The sequence below is a fragment of the Piliocolobus tephrosceles genome, chromosome 10 (genome assembly GCF_002776525.5).
Source record: "Piliocolobus tephrosceles isolate RC106 chromosome 10, ASM277652v3, whole genome shotgun sequence".
NCBI classification, from domain to species: Eukaryota; Metazoa; Chordata; class Mammalia; order Primates; family Cercopithecidae; genus Piliocolobus; species Piliocolobus tephrosceles.
In genome coordinates this window covers 42215605-42233196 of record NC_045443.1, presented here as the reverse complement: position 1 = coordinate 42233196, position 17592 = coordinate 42215605, and the positions used below count along the sequence as shown (strand labels likewise).

Genomic DNA, 17592 nt, shown 5'->3' with positions numbered 1-17592 from the left:
AAATAAAATAAAATAAAATAAAATAAAATAAAATAAAATAAAATAAAATAAAATAAAATAAAATAAAATAAAATAAAATAAAATAAAAACAAAATAAATAAATACATAAGGGAGGCCTGGTGTATGCCTGTGGTCCCAGCTACTCAGGAGGTTGAGGTATGAGGATCACTTGAGTCTGGGAGTCAATGCTATAGTGAGCCATGATTGTACCACTGCACTTCAGCCCCGGCAACAGAAAGAGACCCTGTCAAAAAAAAAAAAAAATCTGGGAGAATAGGATAGGCCACAGGGACCACTGATGGAACTATAATCCCTACATTCATGAGCCATTTATTGGGAGCCACTGTGTGTCAGCCCCTAGAATCTTTTGTTAAGATTTCCTGAAAGGGATTCCCCCTGAAATAGGTTTCTCGGCATCAGGAGAATATTGTCAGTCTGCCCAAAGATCTGCAAGATAGGAAAAAACACACACAATAATTATCTCTTTGCTCTTTGCAGAAACCACATGCAATTCTTCAACCACCTTTATCTTTAAATGCATGTGTCTACAGCACAGCCAATGTCATTACCCTTAATCTGACACTTACACTTGTTGAGCAGTTCCTACAGGCATAATACCACTATTGAGCAGTTCCTACATGCATAACATGATAAGAGCAACAAAAATGGACAGCAATGTTTGAGGGGAAAAGACTAAGTGATCAGAAGTTAAAAGTAGCAGTTTCCATGACAGCTTTATCTAAAAAAAAAAAAAAGAATTTATTATGAGGGTGATAATGTAACTGCCACTCATAAGTGTCTAAGTGAAAAGGGCCCCTGCCCAGCACTGTGCATACCACCTTGCATCCTCGCAGCAACCACACAGGACTGAAGAAACAGGCTCAGAGAGGCTGAGAAGCGTGTGTCATTCAATCAATTCTAGGAGACATGGCACAAGGTGCTAGATGACCATAAACTGAGGTCATCTGACCGTTAAGACTTTCCTCTTCACTCCTTACCACTCTACATCAACAGCAGCCCAATTACCTATATAAGCTCATCTTTCCTCCTTATAATTTTACTTTTCTTTCTTCTTAAGCAGCATCTAAGATCAGTAAACGGTTTCTTTACTATGGGTATCACTTTGGGAGGCCAAGGCGGGTGGATCACTTGAGGTCAGGAGTTCAAGATCAGCCTGGCCAACATGGTGAAACCTTGTCTCTACTCAAAATACAAAAAATTAGCCGGGCGCGGTGGCGTGCACCTGTAATCCCAGTTACTCAGGAGCCTGAGGCAGAAGAGTAGCTTGAACCCAGGGGGCAGAGGTTTCAGTGAGCCGAGATCATGCCACAGGACTCCATTCTGGGCAAAAGAGCAAGACTCCATCTTAAAGAAAAAAAGAAAAAAAAAACAGAAAATGATTTTTGTTAATTTTTTTAAAAGAAAGACTATCTTATGTTTTAGGCAATTTAGGCATTCACGGCTTGTTTAACAGGAAGAAACAATGCAACTGTTTCAAATCATAATTATAATAAAAATTTTTAAATAACGTTAAAGATCTTACTGAGTTTCATATGCAGAGACAATGTATTATCTTTCTTTAGAATTTAGTGGGAAATACATTTTTCTTAAAAATTTAGTACAAATCAGAAAAAAAAGCACGTATAAGACTGTCTATGTGACGCTACAAAACTTTAGCCATCATTTTTTTTGTGCAAAGCCAAAGATTATTTTTCAAACATCTAGATAGAATGTCTAGAGAAATCATGAAAAATTCAATTATATAAACAAAATATTGGTTTAGATAAAACAAGCTTTATAAACAAGCCTGTAATTTGCATAATTGTACTCTGTAAAAGAACATCTATTTGCATGGCTTTGACCTAAGGCTAAAGTTCTGCCAAAGTTATAATAAATATTAGAAAAGAGAACTTTAAGTACCAATGTCCCTTTTTTTTCAAGTATTTGTACTTTAAAATAGTGTGGGAAACAGTAGAATTCCAATGTCTTATTATGAAAGCATTAAATATAAAAGCAACATCTGGACTTCAAAAAAGAATATATTTTCTTTCATTTGTATTTCTGGCTGGTGAATAACTTACTGCAGCAAGATCTTGCAATTAGTATTCAAACATGTAGCCAGGACAATAATAATTACCATGGCAGAGAAAGTTGCCTATTAACCCTTCAACTTGTCTTCTATGGAAGCATTCCATCTGATGTGTTTTGGCTGAATAGTATTTGAATTGCTCTTTGGTCCATGTCCAAAATATTCTATTGTTGACATACTCATCTACTAGTATTCTTCAAACCGTCTGCTTTTTGGGATGGATGCTAATTAATTTTAGTTGCAATGCCCAAAAGACAAAACTAAAAAAAAATAAAAATAATGTCATAAGGCAATCATTTGGCTGAATAAAATTCCCTCAATCTGTATCTTTACATATGATTTACCAATCAGTCAAGCAGTACATTTCGTTGGCTAAAGGTAATTGGAAATATTTTCTGTTCTAAAATTGACCACTCTTGCAGACCCAGCCCTGAATTCATTATAATCAGGCAGCTTAAATCATATGGCATGCAAAGCTTCCATTAAAATCCAAAAATGTCTCACGCTTGTAATCCCAGCACTTCGGGAGGCTGAGGCAGGTGGATCACGAAGTCAGGAGATTGAGACCATCCTGGCTAACACGGTGAAACCCCATCTCTACTAAAAACACAAAAAATTAGCCGGGTGTGGTGGCGGGCTCCTGTAGTCCCAGCTACTCCAGAGGCTGAGGCAGGAGAATGGCGTGAACACGGGAGGCAGAGCCTGCAGTGAGCGGAGGTCGCGCCACTGCACTCCAGCCTGGGCGACAGAGTAAGACTCCGTCTCAAAAAAAAAATGAAAATCTAAAAATGTCCCCAAACATATGTTTTGTTGAATATCTACTATGTGAAAAACATTACGATATTCAGGCTGTGAGATACAAAGATGAATAAGAAATCTCCCTTCAAGAAGAGTGTTTTTGGTTAAGACGTACAGCTAAAATACAAAATACACACCAAGTAAAGTATAACAGAAGAAACCCTAAAGGATTAAAGTGAAAACTTATTAGAATACAATCATTTTCATCATTTGTTACAGATATCACTGAGAGATCAATATTATCATCCTTTAATTTAAAGCCAAATTGTGAGTTTTTTTTTTTTTTTTTCTTGAGACAGGGTCTCACTCTGTTGCCCAGGCTGGAGTGCAGTGGCACAATGACAGCTCACTGCAGCCTTGGCTTCCTGGGTTCAATCGAATCTTCCACCTCAGCCTCCCAAGCAGCTGGCACCACAGGCGTGTGCCATGCCCAACTTATTTTTGCAGTTTTTGTAGAGACTGTGTCTTGGCATTTTGCCCAAGCTGGTTTCAAACTCTTTGGCTCAAGCAATCTTCCCACCTTGGCATCCCAAAGTGCTGAGATAACAGGCATGAGCCATCATGTCTGGCCCTTTATTTCCGGTATTCTTAATCCTTTATAATTTCCCTCAAGAATATCAGAATTGGCCGGGCGTGGTGGCTCACGCCTGTAATCCCAGCACTTTGGGAGGTCGAGGCGGGCGAATCACGAGGTCAGGAGATCGAAACCATCCTGGCTGACACGGTGAAACCCCGTCTCTACTAAAAATACAAAAAAATTACCTGGGCGTGGTGGCGGGCGCCTATAGTCCCAGCTACTCCCAGCTACTTGGGAGGCTGAGGCAGGAGAATGGCGTGAACCCGGGAAGCGGAGCCTGCAGTGAGCTGAGATCCTGCCACTGCACTCCAGCCTAGGCGAGAGAGCTAGATTCTGTATCAAAAAAAAGAATATCAGAATTAAAATCCTATATAACTGATGGAAATCTTCATAGGAGCATTTGGTCTAAATTTCTAGGTTTCTAAAAGAAAAAATAAAAAATGTAGAACAATCAACATATGTGACTGCTGCAACTCCTTGAGAAAAAAGGCGTGTGTATAGCTAAAACACAAATTAAGTAAGAGTAACTCTTATTCTTTTAGAGCTGTGTTTGTCTCAGATCCAAATAAAGTATTTCAAAAGGATACTGGAGAACCTTTTGGAAAGCCATTATTTGACTTGAAAGAATGTGCAAGATAAATCATGTCTGTGGATTTGAAACTGAAAATAATAAAAGATTTATAAAAAGAAGCAAGACTATTCTAAAAGAGTTTGAGGATAGTTTGCTTTGTTTATTAGCTGCCATCTCCTTGGTAGAGGGTGTGCATACACACACACACGTATATATTATGTATACATATATATTTATACATGTGTATATATTTATGATATGTATATAACATGATCCCCTTGCCATAGTGAATAAGGCCAGGGTAGTATCAAGGTTTAATTTCTGAGAAATCATCATGCCTTTAGGAACACTCAGGATGCTCTGCAGTCCTAGCCCCATGACTTCACCTGTCTTCTCATCCCAACAGGGCTGGCTCAAGTACTGCCCCAGTAGAGTTGCCCTGGATTCCCCTAGGCAAGGTCACATGCTTTCTCCTTGGTATCACCACTGAACCTGGTACAGATCTTGATTACAATATTAATCACAAGTTACTGAAATTATCTGTTTCCTTTCTAGATAGTGAGGTACTGGAGAACAGTGAACCTGGAACCTAGCAGAGTGCCTGGTAAAATACATACACTCAGCATTTTCAGAACAGATAACTGGGGGTATCTCAAAGTGCCACAGAAGAAGAAAATTCTACTAGGGCCATGAAACCACTAGGCATTATGTTAATCAAATTACCTTAGAAGAATAAATCATCCATTCTTTCCACAATTATTTGCTAGGCTCCTACCAAGGTGCCATGAGGGACACAGCTTAAAACACGAAGCGGACAAGGTACCAGCCTTCAGGGAGCTTACATTTTAGAGGAGAATGAGGAAAAGAGACAACTCTTAAAAATTATAGCAATGGAATATGTATAACATTTAAGATATTTTGCATGATCTCTAGAAGACTCAAATAACCTAGGCCAGTCACCAAGAAATGTACACGCTAGTTGCGGGAATAATAAACGCAAAGCTAACGAATAACAAAGACAAAATACAGGATGAATGCTAACTGCATAGAACAAAAAAAATAAAAAAATAAATGAGAATTCATTTTGAGCACTTTAGGCTAGGAGGATCATTAACAACTTTCTGGGTTTGTGATAGACTTGGGAGGAGAGGGAGGCTGTGAGCAGAAAAACACAGTGTTTTTTTCCATTCTCTTACTCAACAATCAACACAGAAGACTTCAGTGACCAAATGTGCAAGATTTCTCCCCAGCAACAAGCAAGCAATCAATTCTGCAGTGGATACCAGCTGGGTATCCTCCAAGTGAATTCTGACACTATTTACCTGGAGATGGTGTCAGATCCCAGTTAAGGGTTCAGCCCCACAAAACTGCCCCCCACTACTTCTGATGCCAATCACAGGCCCCAGGTCATTTTACCTGTGCTTCTGATTAACTGTTTATAAACTGGGGTTCCCACAACACCCTCCTTGGGTTCCATTAATTTGCCGGAGTGGCTTGGGGAACTCAGGGAAACACTTGCATTTACCAGTTTATTATAAAAGATAAAGATGAAGAGATGCATAGAATGAGGTATGGGGGAAAGGGCACAGAGTTTTCACTCCGTCCCAGGGCAAGCCACCTCCAGGTACCTCCACTGTTCAGCTATCCAGAAACTCCCTGAACCAGTCCGCTTGGACCTTCATGGAAACTTCATTGGATAGTCATAATTGAACCATGTTGAAAAGTGATTGGACAAAAAGCATATGATTTAATACTAATAGACTGAATGGGGAAACCCAGCAAGGCCTATCTGATCAGATTTTTCTGGCATCTCTGTGCAGTATTCCTTCCTCCAGGGTGTGGGGCAGGATCCCTTCTGAAATGGGGAGTCTTATGGCCTACATTCAGACAAGGTAGATGGGAGAATTTCTTTATGGGCAGTTCTCACACAGAAAGGTGGGGGAAGATTACAATTTTAGTTTCTAAAATTAGAGAGAGAAAGATAAAAAGAGGGCAGGTCAAAACTGGAGACTGTTTTCTGAGGCCTGCTTCTGAGGCCTAAAGCACCCCAACATTATAGCAAAAGTTATGGGAGTTTTAAGTGAGGAACCATGGACAAACACATATGTGTCATAATATCACAGGGAACCACTGAGAAAAAGAGGAGGTGAGGCTGAAATTACTAAGAAGGAAAATGGTCTCGCCCGACATGGTAGCTCATGCTGCTCAGCACTTTGGGAGGCTGAGGCGGGCAGATACCTGAGGTCAGGAGTTCGAAACCAGCCTGGTCAACATGGCAAAACCCCATTTCTATTAAAAATACAAAAATTAGCTGGGCATGGTGGTGGGTGCCTGTAAACCTAGCTACTCAGGAGGCTGAGACAGGAGAATCACTTGAACCCAGGAGGCAGAGGTTGCAGTGAGCTGAGATTGGGCCACTGCACTCCAGTCTGGGCAACAGAATGAGACTCTGTCTCAAAAAAAAAAAGTGGGGGAGGGGCGCTGGGCACGGTGGCTCACACCTGTAATTCCAGCACTTTGGGAGGCCGAGACGGGTGGATCACGAGGTCAGGAGATCAAGACCTTCCTGGTTAACATGGTGAAACCCCGTCTCTATTAAAAACACAAAAAAATTAGCCAGGCATGGTGGTGGGCACCTGTAGTCCCAGCTGCTCAGGAGGCTGAGGCAGGAGAATGGCGTGAACCCGGGAGGCAGAGCTTGCAGTGAGCGGAGATAGTGCCACTGCACTCCAGCCCGGGTGACAGAATGAGACTCGTCTCCAAAAAAAAAAATAGAAAGGGTGGGTGGGGGAATGGTCTGAGCCAATGGTCAGAGGGGAAAATTAAAAGACTTACTGGAACAATAGCAAATTCTCTTCTCCTGCTACCATCATCCTGGGCTCCTCTCTGCTTGCTGGAAACAATCAGCAGCTGAGAACACACAGATGCCGCTTCTTTCATAAAGCTCTCAGACCCATTCTTCTCTATTTCATGACCACTGCAGGCATTTCTGACCCCAACTACTGGAAAGGTTTAGCTCTACTGTCTCCTTTCCCAACGCATTTTAGAACGTGCTACCATGGAGATCTTTCCAAAAGCAAATCCAATCCTATCTTTTCATTAACATCCTTCAGGAGCTCCAAATCATATACAAAGTAAAACCCAAAATCCTTAAAGTATATAGGATTCACAGCATAGCCTCTCCCCACCTTCCCTTGCAGGCAACTATTTGGAACTCCAGACTCTCCTCCGGCCATCTCTGCACTACATTTGCCTAGTCTTTCAGCACCTGACCCAAAAATCTCTTCTGTGAAGCTCTCTCCCAGTCTCTCCTTCGGTTTCATATGTACCTTTTATTGCAAATCTCTGTCTGATGATGCAGAGCAAACCAAACTCAGGTTCTTCTGTACTCTCGATACAATCAACACAGAATACGTTTATGACCAGATGTGGCAAGAGTTCTCCCCACATGACAAACAAGCAGTCTTTCAGCAATGAACACCAGCTTGGCATCCTCTAAATCAAGTCAATTCAGATACTATCCACCTGCGATAAGCCTCAGAGCTCAGTTGAGGGCTCAGTCCTACAAGGCTGCCCCCCCCCCCCCCCCCGCAACTTCTGACAACAAGCACAGGTCCCAGGTTGTTTTGCCTGGGTTTCTGACCCACCAGCTACAAATTGAGGTTCTCGCAACACCATCTTTGGGTTCCATTAGTTTCCCAGGGCAGCTCACAGAATTTTGGGGTTCTTACGGAGGCTATATTACATAGGCATGATTGATTAAATCATTAGCCACTGGTGATCAGCTTAACCTTCAGTCTGGCTCTTACCCCTCTCCAGTTTGGGAGATGGGGCTGCCAGCCATCTGTCAACTGATTAGCATAAAAAAGACACTTATCACTTTGAAAATTCCAAAAGTTTTAGGAGTTGCATGCCAAGAAACTGGAAGAATACCTTATATATTTCACAATATCACAGTCTGGTTCTAAGGAACTTTTCTCCTGGAAGACACAGGTATGTCTTACTCATTTTTGGTCTCCCAACACCTGGCCCAGGACCTAATCCTGAAACTAGCACAGAATGATTGCTCAATCAATGTTTATGAAGGAAGACTGGGGCTAGTATCAGATTTACAGGTGATTAAACCTAAAGTAGGTAATTAGGAAATAGAGGTGGGTGTGGGAAGGTAAGTCTATGTAAAAATGTGACAGTTGAAAAGGGAGCAAATAGCTGGACCATTATCTCTCAAAGGTAATGGACTATGTCCTCTGTCTACCCCTCAATGACATGGCCGTTAGGATGGGGATCAGACAGTAAACTACATAAACAGATTAGAAACTCAAAGCAACCAACCAACCATCCACAAACAAAGCCTTGTTATCTGAACAGTCTGAATAGTTCCTGATAGTCTTTTTTGGAACCACTTTTCCTCCTTCAGCAAAGCTTGACCACAGAGAACAGAACTGAAGAAACAAAATAAAGCAGCATACTAATCTGATTTCTGCATTCTGGCTATAAAAGCTTTTCCTATAGCTTTCTACACAAACAGGAAGAGATACTGAATTTAATTTGCTGATTAGTGGGGGAAAGAGGGGGCGAAAAGCAGCCAAGGACACTCTTTTGCACATTTGGCAGGGTACCACACAACCTGCCTCCCAGGGGCTTGCAACAATATGTGATCTCCACCAGCGCAACAGGGGCTTCAAACACAAATTTCCCACCACTACTGCCTGGATGTGGCTTCAATGGTTGGTTGTTGGCACCGCTTTAGAAATAAGTGGCCTATTGCAAAAATGCTCTAATGCCAACAGGTTGCCACACAAGCACACCTTTGGAAATAATTTCTGCTGGCTGTAACTTAAGCAAACAAGGAAAAGACACCCATAGTGAGATACACCATCCTTGATTCTCCATATCAGTTCATTCTAAACTAGGAGGTAACACTGACATAAAGTACTGAACAGCCAGGCATGGTGGCTCACACCTGTAATCCCAGCACTTTGGGAGGCCAAGGTAGGAGGATCACTTAAGCTCAGGAGTTTGAAACCAGTCTGGGCAACAGTGAGACCTTGTCTCTACTAAAAGAAAAAAAACAAAAATAAGTCAGGCGGGGTGTCACAGGCCTGTGGTCTCAGCTACTCGAGAGGCTAAGGTTGGAGAATTGCTTTAGCCTGGGAAGTTAAGGCTGCAGTGAGCCGTGACTGCGCCACTGCACTCCAGCCTGAGAGACAGAGGGAGACCCTGTCTCCAAATGAATAACTAAAAGTACAGTGTTTCAAAAGTAAGGAGGAACCCACTGTTTAAAAGGCTCTAAATCCTAGTTACTAGAGGGCACATTTCCATATATATACATAAAGCATCTCTATGATATAATCAGGGACCTCATTCAGTTACAAAGTTTTTTCTTTGCGGGGGCAGGGGGGAGGTCTCTTGCAAATTAGGCCATTATAATGTCCGGTATACCCAGGAACTCGTGTCAAAATAATTCTAAGGCTGGGTACAGTGACTCATGCCTGTAATCCCAGAGCTTTGGGAAGCCAAGACAGGAGAATGGCTACAGGCCAGGAGTTCAAAGCTGCAGTGAACTATGATCTCGCCACTGCATTCTAGCCTAAGTCATGGAGCAAGACCCTGTCTCTAAAAATAATTCTCCCACTCTGAATTATAAAGGTAATATTAATAGAGGGATTTCACAGAAATCTTCCATACCCAAGTGGGTTTTAAACTATTTTTTTTTTTTTTTTTTTTTTTGAGGTGGAGTCTCGCTCTGTCACCCGGACTGGAGTGCAGTGGCCGGATCTCAGCTCACTGCAAGCTCTGCCTCCCGGGTTTACGCCATTCTCCTGCCTCAGCCTCCGGAGTAGCTGGGACTACAGGCGCCCGCCACCTCGCCCGGCTAGTTTTTGTATTTTTAGTAGAGACGGGGTTTCACCGTGTTAGCCAGGATGGTCTCGATCTCCTGACCTCGTGATCCGCCCGTCTCGGCCTCCCAAAGTGCTGGGATTACAGGCTTGAGCCACCGCGCCCGGCGGTTTTAAACTATTATACAACTACTGACAGTGACAATCAAGTACTAGGGGAAATATATTAGTCAACAGCGTAAATACAGATGTGCATTGCAAAATTAAAGGCAGAGGTTAAAATTATTTTCATTTCACCAGTCTCTTCTCCCACAGTTGGAAATAATAATTATTTTGTAAAAGGTTTTCCACCACTATCAGCCTACTCCCAGTAATCTTTAAAAAGGCGTATTCTTTTGTAAAGCATAAACTTAACATTGGCATAGTTAAATATTGTCCGATATAAAATCACTACAACCCACATTAAATTTGTACTTCCAAAAAAACAACCAACTAGGTGGACATGGTGGTGCCTAAAGTCCCAGCTACTTGGGAGGCTGAAGTGGGAGGATTGCTTGAGTCCCGTAGGTCGAGGCTGTAGTGAGCCATGATACATCACTGCACTCTAGCCTGAGTGACAGAGCGAGACCATATCTCGAAAGAAAGAAAAGAGAAGAAAAGAAATCACATTTATAGATACTGGGTGTTAGAACATCAACAATATCTTTTCATTCACTGAAAGAAAAAAAAACTGCCAAGACCTGTTTAAATGGTACCTGTTGCTAGACATAAAACATGTTGAGATGATCCCTACAGTAGAGGCCCCAGGGCCCCACAGGAATAGTAGGAAATGCCCTACTAATATTAACACTAAAGTATTAATATTAGTAGTTTCTAGAGGGTGAGGAGGAGTACAGATATTTAACTTTTTCTTAAATATATCTACACTGACTTGACAAAACTAGCATGAATGACATCTGTCATTAAAAATAAAAAGAGCTTATTGCCACACACTTACGATGAATTTATACTAAGCCTCAATAGGTAAACACAGGCTAGACCAAATTACTTTCTAAACTGAGATCTATTGCTGGCACAGTAAAACAAATAAAGCTCAGAGTCTCTTGCTTACTTCAGTTTCCATTTGAGCTTCTGCCCTCATTTACTTACAATACTCACTATAAACAGTGCACCTCACCATAAGAGACAATAGTACTTTCCTGGGAAACAGACTGTGCCAATTTTATTGTAACTTTTTAAACTTCGCTCCTATATTTTTATGTAATCATCAGGCACTATGTAATCTTGCTAAACAGTAGTAACAGCCAGAGCGACCCAGTGGTAAGAGTATTAATCTTCACTGGTCTTACAAGCCAGAAAACCTGGGTTTGAAAGTGTGAGAAGCTGGGCAGATCAACCTGTGTGCTTCAGTTTTCTCTCCTATAAAAACTACTACTATTTGCTCCCTCCTTAAGGATGAATACCTAGTAAATTGTTCTTAAATGAACGAATGAAATGTGAAACTAAATCATGGAGTGTAATCTCCTCCATTCGATTTGTCCCTGGAAAACCAAGAAGTTACCAATTTTTTTTGATCTAAATGATCCGTGCCCAAACTGTAACAGAAATAAAAACCACACCCAACTCCTAAAATTAAGTTACTTTTAAAGTTATTAGAGAACAACAGGGCTTTAGAACATCAGCAAGATGTTCTGTTTTTAAATTGATTTGGCATCCAGGAGTCTAAGCAGAGTCGCCACAGCAGACTGGCTTGGTAATTTAATTAGAGTCTTCTGGAAGGACCCATTACGTCTTCATCCCCCGACAGTGTTCTCTTTAGGGACCTGATTTTCTCTCTACCCCTCCCATTCCTTTCTCCTTCCTCGCCTCCTCTCACCCCTTTTGTTTGCCTTTTTTTTTTTTTCTTTTTTTGCTCTTAAAACAGCTCTTCCTCCGTTTGGCTTGTCACTCCCATGCATTTTTCACTCTAACTAGAAATGGGTCACCCCAGGTTTGCTCCCCAAGCCCCAGGTCCCCTCAGGACGAGTGGCAAAAGCCCTGCGGTCCACCCCGCCTGGGGGATTCCTCCTCTGATCACAGCCCCGGCGGGCTCCGCAGATGGGAAAGGATTTCCAGCGCGCGCCTAGCGGCCACAAATCACTTCCCCGGGCCACCCTGCCAGGCCTCAACCCTCCCAGAGCCGTCGGTGGGCTTTTACTCTTAACGAGGATTCAGGTGGGTCACACCTTGTCCTCCAAACGCGGGCTTGCTCCCCGGACCCCGCCCAGGGGCTCGCCCCAGTGCCCAGGCTCCTCGGCATCCCTACCACTGTGGGAGGCGGGGAAGTGACCCCAAAGTTGCTTCAGAGTGGAGACTTCCGCACGCAGAGGCGTCCCCGCAGCTGCCTGCCTTTTTCAGGGGCAGCATCCGCCGCCCGTCCGGAGCCTGTCCTCGGGGCCACCACGCACCCCGCGCCTCCGCCCCGCCGGGGCCGCACCGGGGGCCTCAGTCTGCAGGAAGCTGGGGACAGCGGGCTTCCTCCCCTGCCCGGAGCAGCCGAGTGTCCCGGCCAACCTCCCCCGCGGAGAGCGCAGCGCCCCCGCGCAGTCCCCGAACTTCTTCCCGCGTCGGCTAGGGCTCTCGGGTGGGGACGCGGGGACCCCTCGCTCACCAATATCCCCATCGTCGTCGTCGTCCTCCTCCTCCATTTGTAGCAAAACATTCCTGCTCATCTTTTTCATGTCTCCTTCAGAAGGCGGCTCCCAACTTGGCGCGAAGTTGGGGGCTCCGGGGTTCCGGAACGGCGCGGCTCTCCCAGGCGCCGGATCGGGGACCGCGGGGCGCTTGTCGCTTGGGCTCAGGGGCCGCTCTGCCCAGCCTGCGCCTGGGAAAGCCGAGCCGAGGCGCCCACCGACCGGAGCCCAGAGCCGGAGGAAGCCTCTCGCCTGCCGAGCGGAGCCCGTAGACTGAGCATGCCCAGTGCGGCCGCCGCGGCTCGCTGCGGAATGATTGAACTTCCCCGGTTTTATGAGCTCGCAGAAGGAAGTCGGGAGGCGAGACTGGAGAGGGAGTAGTCCGGGGCTGCGCGCGGGGGAACTAGCTGGAGTGCGAGGCGGGAACACGTGAGTGCGGGAGTGGACGGGGTTCACTAAACGTTGATCCCAAACAGGGCAGCTTTTCGTTCCAAGGTCGTCTGTGAACACACACTGCGGCTTGCTTTGTTTTAACGTCTGATACTAGAGGGGGGGGAAATGCTGCTACAGCACAACTGCAGAACCCTGGAAGGCGAGCTCGTTTGAATGGCTTTTAAAGGCGACGTGGAGCTAGTAATGGGGGAATCTTAAATTACTCTAACTCCAACCTGGGAAAGTGGAATCTTATACGGGTAGGGTAAGATTACGGGGGAGTGGAGGTGGGAGGAGAGGCAAAACTCAGAGAATAAGCCAAAGAAGAAGGGGCGGGACGGAAGGGAGTGGCGGTGGAGAGAATATTCTAAATAAACGTGTGCACAAAGGCAGGAGGATTTCCGCATACATTGCGGTCGCGGAGAGTGCAGAAGCGCCCCCTACCCCGCCCGCAGGAGCACACAGGGAGTGGTCGGAAGATAATCGCTGAAGCGTCCAGCCTATTTGTACAATGGAAACTAGTCCTCTGTGTCAAAGAGGCAGAAGAAGCCGAAGACCATTAGAGTTATATGTAAACTCTTCTAAAACAATATGGAAAGCTATAATAAGAGAAAAGAAAGAAGTGAAATAAAATTAAGGCAGATAGTTTTTATCTTTATTTTTAGTGCTTTCCTGGAAACCAAAGGGACCGATAGGACAAATACAAAGGGATTTAGTACTTTAAAGACCCTAGGAGTTGTTTGAACGGCAGGTTTTGGGGATCGCGTGTCTACAACACTTTTTTTCAAAAAAGCTGGTGCATTCAGGTGGTTCAATTTTGACTTCTCAAAAGGGCTAGAAGGTATATTTGAAATCTTGGTTATATGTGTTATTGTCTACTCCTCATTAAAAAATTTTTTTATATTTTTTCCACTGAAGTGCTAGGGTTATCACAATAACACGAAATCTGCTGTGCATGTTTTTTCTTCCATATGCTTTTTTTGAGACGGTCTCGCTCTGTTGCCGAGGTGGGAGTTCAGTAACTAGAACTACAAGCGGAGCACACCACCATGTGGGGCTTATTCTTAAATTTTTTGTAGAGATGGGTGTCTCACTATGTTGCCCAGGCTGGTTTTGAACTCCTGGCCTCCAGCAATCCTTGCACCTCAGTTTCATAACTTGTTTTTAATGTTCTCTCTGAAAGAAAGAAAACATTGAGACCAATCTTCACTGGGAAAATAGCCATGAATATATACATGAAAAGACATGATGAAATTACTTTTAAGAAAATATCTGGAAAACACTATACTTCTTGAGGTACTTTTTAGGAATAAAGAGAATTGTTTTTAGTGTAAAGAGACAACAATACAGTACTCTGAAGTTAGGATAAAAAAATGATGGGAGAAGAAAGATGGGAAGAGATTGTTTTCTTTTACTGAACCCTCTCCCCTGAGCTTATGAAACTCACTAAAAGTAGAAACTTCAAAAGTGTTTTGGTTACATGATCAATTTTTACAATTTTCCTTTAACAAATTTTTGTATAGTCATTTTTATGTACTGGGAAAAGTTTTACATGTTTTATAAGCATCCATTCATTCAACCCTCATAACAACCCTAGAAATTGTTATCATTTTTCTTCAGGTGTGAGGCAACTGGAGCAACTTGTCCAAAATCACACAGGGAATAAATAGCGGAGCCAGGATTGAAACCCGAACAGCTTGTTTTAGAATCAGTGCTCATAGCCACTTCATAAACCACCTCCAGAGACATGTCCCAATCCATTTTTTTTTTCAGATCACTTTTTCCCCCAACAATTCTAAATTCAAAGCCTCATCAACTCCCTGCCGTAGTTCTTTCACCAAATGTTCTTTTTTTTTTTTTTTTTTTTGAGGCGGAGTCTCGCTCTGTCGCCCAGGCTGGAGTGCAGTGGCCGGATCTCAGCTCACTGCAAGCTCCGCCTCCCGGGTTTACGCCATTCTCCTACCTCAGTCTCCTGAGTAGCTGGGACTACAGGCACCCGCCACCTCCCCCGGCTAGTTTTTTTGTATTTTTTTAGTAGAGACGGGGTTTCACCGTGTTAGCCAGGATGGTCTCGATCTCCAGACCTCGTGATCCGCCCGTCTCGGCCTCCCAAAGTGCTGGGATTACAGGCTTGAGCCCCCGCGCCCCGCCTTTTTTTTTTTTTTTTTTTTTTGTGACAGAGTCTCGCTGTCGCCCAGGCTGGAGTGCAGTGGCGCGATAGCAGCTCACTGCAAGCTCCGCCTCCCGGGTTCACGCCATTCTCCTGCCTCAGCCTCCTGAGTAGCTGGGACTACAGGCGCCCGCCACCAAGCCCGGCTAATTTCTTGTGTTTTTAGTAGAGGCAAGGTTTCACAGTGTTAGCCGGGATCGTCTGGATCTCCTGACCTCGTGTTCCGCCCGCCTCTGCCTCCCAAAATGCTGGGATTACAGGCATGAGCTACCGCGCCTGGCCTTGTTCTCATTTTTTTGGACTAAGACTTTGCTCAAAGTTACTTTGTAGTTAGAAAATTATCGTAGTTGATTTTGCAACAAGTGTTAATTAGTCATTTAGAATTCTTCACAGATTTTTAAGAGTTTACATTTTTCTTCCTTGATAAGTGCTGTAGTGAAACATTGTTGGCCTTATATGTAAAGGTAGCTGTTGCTAGAAGAGAACTGAATTGTTTACTTACCTTAGCTGTGAGTCTATTATTAGTAAATTACGTTCTTTCCTCTAATCTATTTTATTTCCTACCACTTGTGCATTTTTTTTCAAATGAGCAATATATGCCTCAAAAATAAGATAATAGGCCTATGTAAGAACCACGCACTTACCCCTGAAGAATTATCATCCATACAATAATAATTTGTGAAATAAAATATTCTTAATATATAGCCAGGTTATTTGTATTTGCAAAGGTTTTTCAAGTCAGGGATCACAGAACAATTATTTTCTCATTCATTCATCTGATTAACTACAACTTTTGGCCACCAGGATATTCTTTCTCTGCCCGTCCTGTAAATGTTGTTGCTTTTCTAGCTTCGGGCCCCAGGTCTCGTCTCTTCTCATCTTTCCCTGTAGAACTCATTCAGTCCTATAACTTTACTATCTAGTCCAGGCAGGGTCAGCTTCATGGGCATTCAAACAGTCTATTCACACAGAGCCCTACACCGTCATGGGCCTAACACTTGGGATTTAAATATTCTGTGGTTAATGCTCATCAATGATAGACTAGATAAAGAAAATGTGGTACATATACACCATGTAATACTATGCAGCCACAAAAAGGAATGAGATCATGTCCTTCATAGGGACATGGATGGAGCTGGAAACTGTTATCCTCAACAAACTAATGCAGGAACAGAAAAACAAACACCGCATGTTTTCACTCATAAGCAGGAGCTGAACAATGAGAACACATGGACACAGGGAGGGGAACAACACACACTGTTGGGGAATGGGGTTGCGGAAGGGAAAGCTTCAGGATAAATAGCTAATGCATGTGGGGCTTAATACCTAGGTGATGGGTTGATAGGTGCAGCACACCACCATGGCATACATTTACCTATGTAACAAACCTGCTCATCCTGCACATGTATCTCAGAACTTAAAATAATTTTTTAAAAAAGGTTCTGTGGTTGTCATCCTGAAATTCTTTTCTTCTGGTTTTATTTTAGGTTCTGGGGGTATATGTACAGTTTTGTTATAGGTAAATTGTGTGTTGCTGAGGTTTGGTGTATAAAGATCCTGGCAGCCAGGTATTGAGCATAGTACCCAGTAGATAGCTTTCCAAACACCCCACTCCCGCTATCCCCCCTAAGCAGTCTCTGGTGTCTACCATCTTTGTATCCATGTGTATTAAATGTTTAGCTCCTACTTATAAGTGGGAACATGCAGTATTTGGTTTTTCTGTCCCTGCATTAATCCGCTTAGGATAATGACCTCCAGCTGCATCCGTGTTGCTGCAAAGGACATGATTTGGTTCTTTTCTATGGGTGCATGGTATTTCATGGTATGTATATACCACATTTTCTTTATCTAGTCTACCATGGATGAGTGTCTTGGTTGATTCCATGTCTTTGCTGTTGTGAATAGTGCTGCAGTGAACATACCAGTGCATGTTCATCTTTTTAGTAGAACGATTTATTTTCTTTGGGTATATATACCCAGTAGTGGGATTGCTGGGTGGAATGGTAGTTTTGAGTTCTTTGAAAAATCTCCAAACTGCTTTCCATAGTGGCTGAACTAATTTACATTCCCACCAGCAGTGTATAAGCATTACCATTTCTCCACAACCTCAACAGCATCTGTTGTTTTTGACTTTTTAGTAACATCCATTCTGACTGGTATGAGATGGTATCTCATTGCAGTTTTGACTTGCATTTCTCTAATGATTAGTGATGGTGAGCATTTTTTTCATATATTTGTTGGCCATGTGTATAGCTTCTTTTGAGAAGTGTCCATTGATTTCCTTTTCCCCTGTTTTAATGAGATTGTCTCTTTTTTGTTTGTTGAATTAAGTTCCTTACAGATTCTAGATATTAGACCTTTGATGCATAGTTTATAAATATTTTCTCCCATTCTATAAATTGTCTATATACTCTGTTGACAGTTTCTTTTGCTGTGCAAAGCT

General features: G+C 43.2%; 1 protein-coding gene across 2 annotated transcripts in view; it reads right to left on the bottom strand.

Moving 5' to 3' along the window:
- The window catches only part of ANO6 (anoctamin 6), a 227717-nt gene extending 214826 nt beyond the window's left edge, over positions 1-12891 (bottom strand). Inside the window, exon 1 of one of the 2 annotated variants that reach the window (XM_023231172.1) lies at positions 12526-12891. In XM_023231172.1, coding sequence (XP_023086940.1) covers positions 12526-12595 — 70 coding nt within the window. In that variant the 5' untranslated portion in view covers positions 12596-12891. The remainder of the gene's footprint in view (positions 1-12525) is intronic. The other variant, XM_023231170.2, reaches the window with a different exon arrangement.
- Positions 12892-17592: the final 4701 nt, after the last annotated feature.